The sequence below is a fragment of the Heptranchias perlo genome, chromosome 7, assembly GCF_035084215.1.
Source record: "Heptranchias perlo isolate sHepPer1 chromosome 7, sHepPer1.hap1, whole genome shotgun sequence".
In the NCBI taxonomy this organism is placed as follows: Eukaryota; Metazoa; Chordata; class Chondrichthyes; order Hexanchiformes; family Hexanchidae; genus Heptranchias; species Heptranchias perlo.
Window position 1 is genome coordinate 31,553,189 of NC_090331.1, and position 12,438 is coordinate 31,565,626.

General features: G+C 44.0%; 1 protein-coding gene across 2 annotated transcripts in view; it reads right to left on the reverse strand.

Moving 5' to 3' along the window:
- Positions 1 to 12,438, reverse strand: part of mgat5 (alpha-1,6-mannosylglycoprotein 6-beta-N-acetylglucosaminyltransferase) — a 135,771-nt gene that overhangs the window by 80,483 nt on the left and 42,850 nt on the right. For both annotated transcript variants that reach the window (XM_067987255.1, XM_067987254.1), the window contains exons 3-4: positions 5,315 to 5,485; positions 1,518 to 1,594 (exon numbers count right to left, since the gene is read on the reverse strand). In XM_067987255.1, coding sequence (XP_067843356.1) covers positions 1,518 to 1,594; positions 5,315 to 5,485 — 248 coding nt within the window. The remainder of the gene's footprint in view (positions 1 to 1,517; positions 1,595 to 5,314; positions 5,486 to 12,438) is intronic.

Below are 12,438 nucleotides of genomic sequence, written 5' to 3' on the forward strand. Positions count from 1 at the left end.
GTCACCCCCTTTCTCAGTGAACAGTACTGGTCACAGTACTCAATGTATCCAACCAGAACACTACAGTTTAAGCACAACCTCCAAATTTATGGTCCGTTTGGTTAAATAGTTCAGCATTCTATTTGCAATATTTATTTCTGCTATAGTGACTGGTCAAGTCAACTTACTTTGCTACATCTCTCAACTTTAACCACAGCTATTTCAAAATGATTCATGGAGTACATATTTCACCCATTTTTTTTCTTGCTATGGAATATTTTATATAGCTGCATTAAATTTTGTCTGCTACTTATTTTATCAAATTCATTTTGTAGTTACCACCTTCTAATTTGATACCATCTGCCGATTTAAAGAGGTTGTATTGAGCTTCTAAACCCAAGCCACTGACATAAATTGGTAAGAGATGCTGGCCTTTAAGACCTCCTCTATGTTTCAGAGCCATCCTGTTCAGATGATCTTCCTCAAACTCAGTATATAAACCCTCACCCTTAACTACATCTGACCTCAGGGGGCAGAAGGGAAGGCAGGTATGAATGACACGTAAACATGAACTAAAATTAAGAGAAAGATCCAAGCTTCACCAAGATAGAAAGAGAACCATGTGACAAGCAAGGAAGCAGCAATGGACTCTGTTCAACTTCAGGATATCAGAGAACCAAAATTTCTGAGCAGAAATGGGTTACTCTCTATTTGAACCTTCTTCAGTATTATGGGAATCAGAACTGAAGGAGCACACAGAGAAAGATTTGGTTACGTAGAAATGAGCTGCTTTATTGCATCCTTGATAGCAACCAAAAGAGGGGAAATCTTGTGGAATAGGCTGGTAGGCAGAGGAGAAACTAAGGGAATTGTATAAGTCAGGTAGAGCAGATTTATCACTAATTTTGGTACAACCTGTGTGTGGGAAAATTTGGAGAGGCTGACAAACTTGGCTCATATGGGTGCCAGTTTTGAGCCCTTAAGGCTTCTGACAATCTGGTGCCGAAAAATGTTGAAAGCTGACTGGTTGGGCACACTTGTGCAGCTTGGGACCAACTTCAATGGTCTCATTTAATGGGTTCTTGCCAAAAATCACAGGCAGATGTTGCACAAAGCGATGTTACATTTTAAGGTATCTCATGAACTCATTCTGGCCTTTTGCAATAGCAATTTGCAATACATTTAATAACAGCATATGAAATCTTTTTTCCAATGATTGTACGCAATAATTAAGCCTTGGTGCATGTTCCTGCTCGCTATTTAGTGACATCTGTTGTAAAGTACATGTGCGTTGACACTGGAAAAGAACCAGATCAGTCTTGGCTGTGATGCGCTACTGTCAGGGCTCACACATGCCTAGTTTCTTAGGTGGCTAGCCCCCATGGAAGTATATCCAAAACACGACTCAGCAATTGAGGAAACGTGGGGGAAAAAGGATGGAGAAAATTTGGGTGAAAATTATAAGATGAATTAAGTCTGCAAATGTTAAAGTAAAGTATTGGAAATAGAACAAATTCTCGAAGTGGTTTTTGGTTTACCTTCAATTTGCTCTCACAGTGAGGGAAGCCATCCATAGGAGGCAATTCACACTGTTCTTGTGCTCCATTAATGAGATCTGCAGAGTCAAAAGAAGGCACTCAATTAAAATTACTTGGGAAGGGGGTAGAAAAGGATAAAATAACAGTTATCTTTTATATGTTGTTCAGCAGATATCATAATTGATTTCTACATGCTGTAGCAAATCAGAGGGAAGAACAGTGACACATCATCTCCGCACAGGCTATTCTAAGTATATATTTCTAACTATTAATTTTATATGCACAAAATAAAAATTGCTGGTCAACTGTTCTTCACTTTCAAATTAAATTCTCATTTATGTGCTATGAGGAAAATAAGGCACCAATCTAGAAATGGTTGATAAAATAGAGTAAGACCAAAAATATTAACCACAATGAGCTATAGTTCTGTTATCCCTGAATCTCTAATCTAAAAGTAGTTACCATAATTACCATGACAACTGTAAGCAATACATTAACATAATGAAAGTAAATGTTTGCTGCTCTAGGACAATTACATGGAAAAGCACATAATATATGCAAAATAATATCACAAGCTGTGAAAGCAAAAGATCTTTTTTTTTTCATTCACGGGATGTGGGTGTCGCTGGCAAGGCCAGCATTTATTGCCCATCCCTAATTGCCCTTGAGAAAGTGGTGGTGAGCTGCCTTCTTTAACCGCTGCAGTCCGTGTGGTGAAGGTTCTCCCACAGTGCTGTTAGGCAGAGAGTTCCAGGATTTTGACCCAGTGATGATGAAGGAACAGCGATATATTTCCAAGGTGGGATTGTGTGTGACTTGGAGGGGAATGCGCAGGTGGTGTTGTTCCCATGTGCCTGCTGCCCTTGTCCCTCTAGGTGGTAGAGGTCGTGGGTTTGGGAGGTGCTGTCGAAGAAGCCTTGGCGAGTTGTTGCAGTGCATCCTGTAGATGGTACACACTGCAGCCACGGTGCGCCAGTGGTGAAGGGAGTGAATGTTTAGGGTGGTGGATGGGGTGCCAATCAAGCGGGCTGCTTTGTCCTGGATGGTGTCGAGCTTCGAGTGTTGTTGGAGCTGCACTCATCCAGGCAAGTGGAGAGTATTCCATCACACTCCTGACTTGTGCCTTGCAGACGGTGGAAAGGCTTTGGGGAGTCAGGTGGTGAGTCACTGACTGCAGAATACCCAGCCTCTGACCTGCTCTTGTAGCCACAGTATTTATGTGGCTGGTCCAGTTAAGTTTCTGGTCAATGGTGACCCCCAGGATATTGATGGTGGGGGATTCGGCGATGGTAATGCCGTTGAATATCAAGGGCGGGTGGTTAGACTCTCTCTTGTTGGAGATGGTCATTGCCTGGCATGAACATTACTTGCCACTTATCGGCCCAAGCCTGGATGTTGTCTAGGTCTTGCTGCATGCAGGCACGGACTGCTTCATTATCTGAGGGGTTGCGAATGGAACTGAACACTGTGCAATCATCAGCGTACATCCCCATTTCTGACCTTATGATGGAGAGAAGGTCATTGACAAATATTTGAATTAACATGGACAGAAGTGCATGGGTAAAATGTTTCTGAATATGGTGAAAATGCAGCAGATAAACATAACCAATGTCAGGCACAGAGGGTCATGATTTCTGACATCTTTCTTTTAGAATTATACCAGACTGTGGATGTCTGAACACATCAGGGAATTTCTACCAGTTATATCAGTATTTCTATTGGCAGAAACAGAAAATTATGGAAACATATCGCATGTCAGTCAGAACCCGAAAGGGAAAGATAGTAACCTTTAGTGACATATCACGTTTCCTCAATTTTGCTATTGCCAACATTTGTTGGTTTTTTCCTAGATTTTATAAGCATTCTTTGGAGTAACACAATGATGATCCAAAGAGGAGTCAAATGGGAAAAAAAGTGAAAGCACTCAAAATGTCAGTGAGAAACATTAAAAGTAAATTTTCAGGGCAATGTAAAAACCTGTATTTTGTCCAGATGCTATTCAGTTTTTATTTTCAGCATCAAAACCAGAAGGAAAAAAATGAACCCCAAAATCAGGCTAAATTTGCTGAAAAATAGTAAATTAAAAAAAAGAAAATCAGGAAAGCAGAGACAAACAAAAAAGCACGATTGTTTACAAATTGAAGACAATACTAGATCCAACCATCAAACAGCATAGCCGCAAGCACCAAGTTTGAGGTAAAGAGCTGGGACAAGGCAGAGCAACAGACTCAGTTGAAAAAGCAAGGAATTTTAAATTTTATAATTTTTTTTTAGAAAAGTCTTTCAAGGTAGATAATACTATAGGCAAAAAGGGGGTCTTTACTGGGCATTTTTAAAAAATTTTAAATTTTTAGTCACTGACAAAGAAGCAAGTAGCTTACTTTTCACTATGTTTAAAACTTATGACAAGGTGAAGTCAGGAAGGAAATCGCATAAGGATATAGTGCGTTGTGTCTATCCACAAAAATTAGAACATTTAGATGTTTAATGTAAAATATTCTATAATTTATTTTTCTTAACCCCTTATGAAGTTCCAAAAGTAATTTATGAAATGTCACAATGTCAGTTCTTGCATTCCTTCTAACTGATGAACTTACTTCAAGTCTTAACTCCCTGCAAGAATGATTCCTCTCCCTTCCTTCCACCTCCCCCCTCACAAAAGATGCAATATTTCACTTCCATGTGCTGGTTGTTCTGGGCTCCCTGATCAAAAAGTCACAAGACTCACTTAATAAACCATTCAAATTACAGCTCTTTCTTCAGAGGCAGACCGACATTTGGTTGCCATGCTGTAATGTACATGAGGGGGTAGAGTTTCTGCTTTGGGCGCAATCAGGAAATTGCGCCCAAAACTGCGCTGGTTAGGTTATAGTCCAAGTTTCTGCTAAAATGCATTTGCATAATCACAAACGTAAAATCTTCCGTGAACCAGCGTAATCGAGCAGCTTAATAGAACATTATTTTTTTTTTCTTTCCATTAAAAAACATTCACTGATGTATTTAAGAGTGGTAACCTGGTGCACTTTTATTAATACAACTGAAAATGGGTTTATCACAAAAAATAAGCATTTTTAATAAGGGTCTCCACTCCTCCACCTGAGTGTAAACTGATTTAAAATCACTGAAAATAACTTTAAAAAAAATAGTTTCATTGCATTACACTAGTCAGTTTCTTAGTAAATTAAATATTTTTTGATACGTAAAATCTTTTAAAACATGCCTACACTGCCTGTGCGCTAAGAAAATGAGTGCAATTTGAAGAGCCTTTCCTAACCAGCGCAACTGGCAGAAACTTGCAATGTCGACCAGGGAGCGTGGCCAGTTTTGTGGGCAGGGCCTGATCCAGGCAAATTGAACCTTAAACCAGCATAAAAGATCGCAGAAAACCAGAGGGTAAGTGGCTTTGGGCGTAACTCACGTACGTTTAAAATTTCCTGATCTTTTGCGACAGTTCAGCCGACTGCGCTGGAATCTGGGCGCAAAACTAGTGGCAACTCGATCCCAAGGTGTATATCTCAGGACCAAAGACTAGTGCAAGTGAGGATTGTGAGGGGAAGGCGTGTGGAGGGAAAGGGGAAGAATCTATTTTCAAACAGGACAAATCTGGGAATTTAAAAAAAATTGTAAATTAGTATAAACAGATTTCAAAAGACCCTTCAAAGGCTTGAGGGATTCAAGGGCCTACTCCTGGTTCCTATGTTCCAATATTTTAGGGTGATATTTTTGGTTACTTTCCAAAGGAGTGCTATGCTATGCAAAGCAAACATTTTGTATATAAAAAGAGAATGCATGCTCACCTGCCACATTAACTTTCTCAACAGCACTAGAGCTGGGGCTCACAGTAGTAGTGGCATTAGTAGAATTTATTCCTGTCCCATTTGAAATCATCAGGTTATCCACTTTGGACTCCAATTTTCCAAGACGCTGCAAAATGTTGTCAAGGAGGACTGCCAATGTTTTCTTCAAATCTGAAAAATATTTTATATAATTACATTTCAGTAACATTTCTATTAGTGGGTTTAATGAAGTTATATGAACAGATATATATTTTCTTTACAATTAAAAGTTTTGCATCTACCATGTGTTCAGAGGGCACAAAGCATACAATTGGTTGTGTGCCACTTACTTACGGGTTTTCCGTGCTCTTTTATGCTGGTTTATGATCAATTCGCCCAGATCAGGCCCCACCCATAAAACTGACCACGTCCCCAGGTCTACATTGCAAGTTTCCGCCAAACGTGCCGGTTCGGGAAGGCTCTTCAAATGTAAAATTTGAGCCAAACGCAAAGCACATATCACAATTTCAAAAAGTGCCTTCAGGAATGTCAGAAAAGGTCTTCTATTTCCTCCAATAACATTGTAGAGATACCCACTGTAAAATTGACTCACTAACTATCTGTCATAAAATCTTTTAAGTTAAAGGCCATAAAGACACAGTATTCTAACCGAGGCCCAAACAAGGACAAAATAGTTTGCTTTGTCTTAGTCAATTAACCTATAAATACACCCCAGCACCATATTCGGTCTAGCTATTGCTTCATGGCATTGGTCCTGAACCTTTAAGGATTTATGCACGAGAACACCCAGGTCTCTTTCTTTCTCCGCTGACTTTAGTCCTTTTCCCTGAAGGGTGTATGTGTGTCTAGCATTCGTCCCGCCCACACACATAACGCTGCACTTTTCTAAGTTGATCATTCGGTAATAGTCGAGCATCATCTACAGTCCTGACACTCATACATATCTTTGCCTCCGGCTCCTTCCAGGCCACCATAGGGCATATCAGTAACACCAGTCAGTCTGCAGTTCACACTTCCCCTAAGCAGATGAATGATGCCATGTTTGTTAAGCAAACACGCTCATCACTTTACCCATGGACAACCAGAAGCAGCAGGATAAAGCTCTGGAGTTCACAAAAATTGTAATTCCCCCCACATCCAGGGCCTCATCAACAGCACACATGGCCACATGGGGTCCTTCGCACGACCCACTACCTTCATGAATCACATCTAATCCATTAATGTTCATCTGGTCTGTGTCCAGCAGAACTGTATCATGTAGGTCTGTGCCTACTTTTCTCAAAGCTGCCAAGATGCTTTATCTTGCACCAATCCTCCATCTCCCCACACACTTCGCCCCTGAAGAAAATGAGGCTGGCTCTTTGGGGAGAAAGGCTATCCCCTGCATACTTGGCTTGTGATATGTCTCAGGAAACTATGCTTGGCAGCTGAACTGTTGCTCAACTAGACTCCTCATTGCTTGAGCAGTCCAATGATCTGTACAATGATTCCACTGCCTGGACAGCTCTGCTGGCTTCCTCCAATACAATCCACAAAGAGTGTCCCATATGATAGTGGATTGTTGTATGCTGCATACCTTTGCTCTGGGATGGGAAAAACACATGGAACCATCATTAGATGAGGACATTCAGCATGATGACGGAGACCACACTGATGAGAGAGGAAGGCGAGGAAGCTGGAGGGCTTCAATACCTGCCTGCAGTGAAAACTGCTCTTCAGCAGCAGCTTATTGAAAAGCACTTCAGCTGAACATTTCCTGTTCCCCTGCATTAACAGTCATGTTTAACATCTATCCTAGTCCTTCTAACCTCAAATACATTGCAAGCACCCAAGGACCAAAACTGATATGTCAATTAACATTGCAGGGCTACATAGAGTATTTTTTTCTTATTCGTTCATGGGATATGGGCGTCGCTGGCGAGGCCAGCATTTATTGCCCATCCCTAATTAAGGTGGTGGTGAGCCGCCTTCTTGAACCGCTGCAGTCCGTGAGGTGAAGGTTCTCCCACATTCTCTGCATACAAAGGTTTAACATTTTACTGGGTTACACAAATGCCTACACACTAATTATGGTCCAAATGTGAACCCATAGTGCATGTCTTAAAGCTCTCTTATCTCTACTAGTACTTCCCCAATAGTTTCAGCAAGGGAGGTGGAATGCTACTGTTACGCAAAGGCTCTTCGGATGCTTGTGTTGGCAACTTCTAGGAACTTGGGCCAGAGAGGACCCAGCTGCAGACTGCACTAACTTGGCAGCTATTAGAGCAGTCTCTCCCAGCTGCCTTTCTGGAAACAGAGCATGTTTTGGTTGAGGGTGGCAAGGGTGCAGAGCTGCTGTTATACTGAGAGGGCAACGTGATCCATTCCCTGAGAGTAGAAGACTGAGATTGTGGAATAAAAGCAGCAGCAGACCTGCACCAAGAGACAACTACTGTGCGACATCACAGGGACTTAACTCCTGGACCCAAGATAAATAAGAAGCCAAAAGTAATCCAAGTGGGACGTCACCAAGGAAGAGGTAAGTGATTGGCTGGTGAGTATTTTCCTGCTGAATTTGTCTCAGGTTAGAGTTTGTGGATTCTCTGGTCTCTGTTGTGTAGTGGGGGACTGCTGTTCAGCAAGGGCCCTTGAGTATACCTTTTTAATTGAAGTGAAATTGGTGGGATTCATTTAATTTGAATTAATTAGTTAAAGGGTAAGTCACGTCAGGACAGCCCAGCCCCGTGTTATGCTCTTCCTGCTCTATGTGGGAAATCAGGGACCCTTCCGGTGTCCCTGACGACCATGTGTGCGGGAAATGTATCCAGCTGCAGCTACTGACAAACCGCATTGCGGCACTGGAGCTGCGGATGGATTCATTAAGGAGCATTCGCGATGCTGAGAACGTCGTGGATAGCACGTTTAGTGAGATGGTCACACCGCAGGTAAAGGTTGTACAGGCAGGAAGTAATTGGGTGACCACCAGGCAGAGTAAGAAGAGCAGGCAGGCAGTGCAGGGGTCCCCTGTGGCCGTCCCCCTCTCAAACAAATATACCGCTTTGGATATTGTTGAGGGGGATGACTTATCAGGGGAAGGCAGCAGCAGCCAACTTCCTGGCACCAGGGGTAGCTCTGCTGCACAGGCTGGGAGGAAAAAGAGTGGAAGAGCGATAGTGGTAGGGGATTCTATCGTAAGGGGAACAGACAGGCGTTTCTGTGGCCGTAAACGTGACTCCAGGATGGTTTGTTGCCTCCTTGGTGCCAGGGTCATGGATGTCACTGAGCGGCTACAGGGCATTCTCAAGGGGGAGGGTGAGCAGGCAGAAGTCGTGGTCCACATTGGGACCAACGACATAGGTAGGAAGGGAGATGAGGTCCTGCATCAAGAATTTAGGGAGCTAGGTAGCAGATTAAAGAGCAGGACCTCAAAGGTTGTAATCTCTGGATTACTCCCAGTGCCACGGGCTAGTGAGTATAGAAATAGGAGGATAGAACAGATGAATGCGTGGCTAAAGAGTTGGTGCGGGAGGGAGGGTTTCAGTTTCCTGGATCACTGGGCCTGCTTCTGGGGAAGGTGGGACTTGTACAAGTCGGACGGGTTGCACCTGAACCAGAGCGGGACAAATATCCTTGCGGGGAGGTTTGCTAGCACTGTTGGGGGGGTTTAAACTAACTTGGCAGGGGGATGGGATACAGAGTGGAGCTACAATAGGGGGTGATGTGCAGCCAAATATAGAGAAAAAAAGTCAGCTTGGAAGACAGGGCAAATATGTGAGGGCAAGGCTGGATGGCATCTATTTTAATGCAAGGAGTCTTGCGAATAAGGTGGATGAACTGAAGGTGTTGATAAACACATGGGAGTATGATATTGTTGCTGTCACAGAGACATGGTTGAGGGAGGGGCAAGACTGGCAGCTCAATATTCCGGGGTACAGAATCTTCAGGCGAGACAGAGGGGGAGGTATAAGAGGAGGGGGGGGTCGCAATATTAATTAAAGAATCAATTACTGCCATAAGGAGGGATGATATATTAGCAGGTTCCTCTAATGAGGCCATATGGGTGGAGCTTAAAAACAAAAAGGGGGCAAGCACTTTGATGGGAGTGTACTATAGGCCCCCAAACAGTCAGGGAGAGATAGAGGAACAGATATGTAGGCAAATCTCAGAAAATTGTGCAAATAATAGGGTAATAATAGTGGGGGATTTCAACTTCCCCAATATTGTAAAAGGCTTAGAGGGTACAAAATTCTTAACGTGCATCCAGGAGAGCTTTTTGAGCCAGCATGTAGAAAGTCCTACAAGAGAGGGGGCGGTACTGGACCTAATTCTAGGGAATGTGGCCGGCCAAGTGGAAGAAGTGCTAGTAGGTGAGCACTTTGGTGACAGTGACCATAATTCGGTGAGATTTAAGGTGGTCATGGAAAAGGACAGGGAGGGGCCGGAAATAAAGGTTCTAAATTGGGGGAAGGCCGATTTTAATAGGATAAGGCAGGATCTGGCCAAAATGGACTGGGATCAGCTGCTTGTAGGAAAATCCGCATCGGAGCAATGGGAGTCTTTCAGAAGGGAGATTGAGACCATACAATGGCAACATGTTCCCGTAAAGGTCAAGGGTGGTTCCAAGAACTCCAGGGAACCTTGGATGTCAGGGGATATACGAGAATGGATTAGGAAAAAAAGGAGGGCTTTTGGCAGATACAAAAGGCTAAAGACGGAGGAAGCCCTAGAGGAGTACAAAAAGTGCAGGGGGATACTTAAAAAAGAAATTAGGAGATCAAGGAGGGGCCATGAAATAACACTGGCGAGCAAAATAAAGGCAAACCCTAAGATGTTTTATAAGTATATTAAGGGTAAGAGGATGACTAGGGAAAAAATAGGGCCCATTAGGGACAAAAATGGCAATCTGTGTGTGGAGCCAGCAGATGTAGAAGGGGTTCTAAATGAATTTTTTGCATCTGTTTTCACTATGGAGAAGGACGATGTAGACATAGAAATACGGCAGGGGGACTGTGATATACTCGAACATATTAACATCGAGCGGGAGGAGGTATTGGCGGTTTTAGCAGGCCTAAAAATGGATAAATCCCCAGGCCCGGACGAAATGTATCCCAGGCTACTGTGTGAGGCAAAGGAGGAGATTGCGGGGGCTCTGACACATATATTCAGAACCTCTCTGGCCACAGGGGATGTGCCAGAGGACTGGAGAACTGCTAATGTAATACCATTATTCAAGAAGGGGAGTAGGGAAAAACCGGGGAACTACAGGCCAGTGAGCCTAACATCAGTGGTAGGAAAATTATTGGAAAAAATTCTGAAGGACAAAATTAGTCTCCACTTGGAGAAGCAAGGATTAATCAGGGATAGTCAACATGGCTTTGTCAAGGGAAGATCATGTCTGACTAATTTGATTGAATTTTTTGAGGGGGTGACTAGGCGTGTGGATGAGGGTAACGCAGTGGATGTGGTATACATGGATTTCAGTAAGGCCTTCGATAAAGTCCCCCACAGGAGACTGGTCAAGAAGGTACGAGCCCATGGAATCCAGGGTGCCTTGGCACTTTGGATACAAAACTGGCTTAGTGGCAGAAGGCAGAGGGTGATGGTCGAAGGTTGTTTTTGTGACTGGAAGCCTGTGGCCAGTGGGGTACCACAGGGATCGGTGCTGGGTCCCTTGCTGTTTGTGGTCTACATTAATGACTTGGATATGAATGTAAAAGGTATGATCAGTAAGTTCGCTGATGATACAAAGATTGGTAGGGTGGTAAATAGCGAGGAGGATAGCCTCAGTCTGCAGGACGATACAGATGGGTTGGTCAGATGGGCGGAACAGTGGCAAATGGAATTTAACCCGGAAAAGTGCGAGGTGATGCACTTTGGAGGGACTAACAAGGCAAGGGAATACACAATGAATGGGAGGACCCTAGGCAAGACAGAGGGTCAGAGGGATCTTGGTGTGCAAGTTCACAGATCCCTGAAGGCGGCGGAACAGGTAGATAAGGTGGTAAAGAAGGCATATGGGATACTTGCCTTTATTAGCCGAGGCATAGAATATAAGAGCAAGGAGGTTATGATGGAGCTGTATAGAACACTGGTTAGGCCACAGCTGGAGTACTGTGTGCAGTTCTGGTCGCCACACTACAGGAAGGATGTGATTGCTTTGGAGAGGGTGCAGAGGAGATTCACCAGGATGTTACCAGGGCTGGAGCGCTTCAGCTATGAAGAGAGACTGGGAAGATTGGGTTTGTTTTCCTTGGAGCAGAGGAGGCTGAGGGGGGACATGATTGAGGTGTACAAAATTATGAGGGGCACAGATAGGATGGATACTAAGGAGCTTTTTCCCTTCGTTGAGGGTTCTATAACAAGGGGACATAGATTCAAGGTAAAAGGCGGGAGGTTTAGAGGGGATTTGAGAAAGAACTTTTTCACCCAGAGGGTGGTTGGAGTCTGGAACTCACTGTCTGAAAGGGTTGTGGAGGCAGGAACCCTCACAACATTCAAGAAGCATTTGGATGAGCACTTGAAATGCCATAGCATACAAGGCTACGGACCAAATGCTGGAATATGGGATTACAGTAGACAGGGCTGATGGCCGGCGCGGACACGATGGGCCGAAGGGCCTCTATCCGTGCTGTATAACTCTATGACTCTGTAACTACCTCTGCTATTGGGCTGCAGCTCAGCATTCCCACTGATCTGCGGGAGAACAGACTGTAGGAGATCCATGATCTGACTGAAGCCCATATCGATTCGGTCTCCCAGCCTGCCCACACGGAGGAGATGGTGTAGCCCAGAGCCTGCATGGTACCAGAATAAGCATCCCCTACCAGTGCCACGGACTCCTGCAAGGGCAGCTAAGCTGCAGCATCCAATGAGACGGCCACCGGTAGTTGACAACCCCACAAGATAGCAGTGGACTCCTCCACAATCTTTGGCATGTTGGGTTTAGTTCCTTGGAAGGTAATTCACTGAGCAATTGTTGATGCAGACTTTAGGGGCCAAGACTTTCTTTTAAAGTCTTGGCCCCTAAAGTCTGCAGTTCTGTCCTCTTCATCAGATCTAGGACTCAAGCTGGCCCTCAGGTGAACCATTTGCTAGATGTCCTTGTCACCTGCACCCGCTCACTCGTGTTCAATCACCCAGTACAG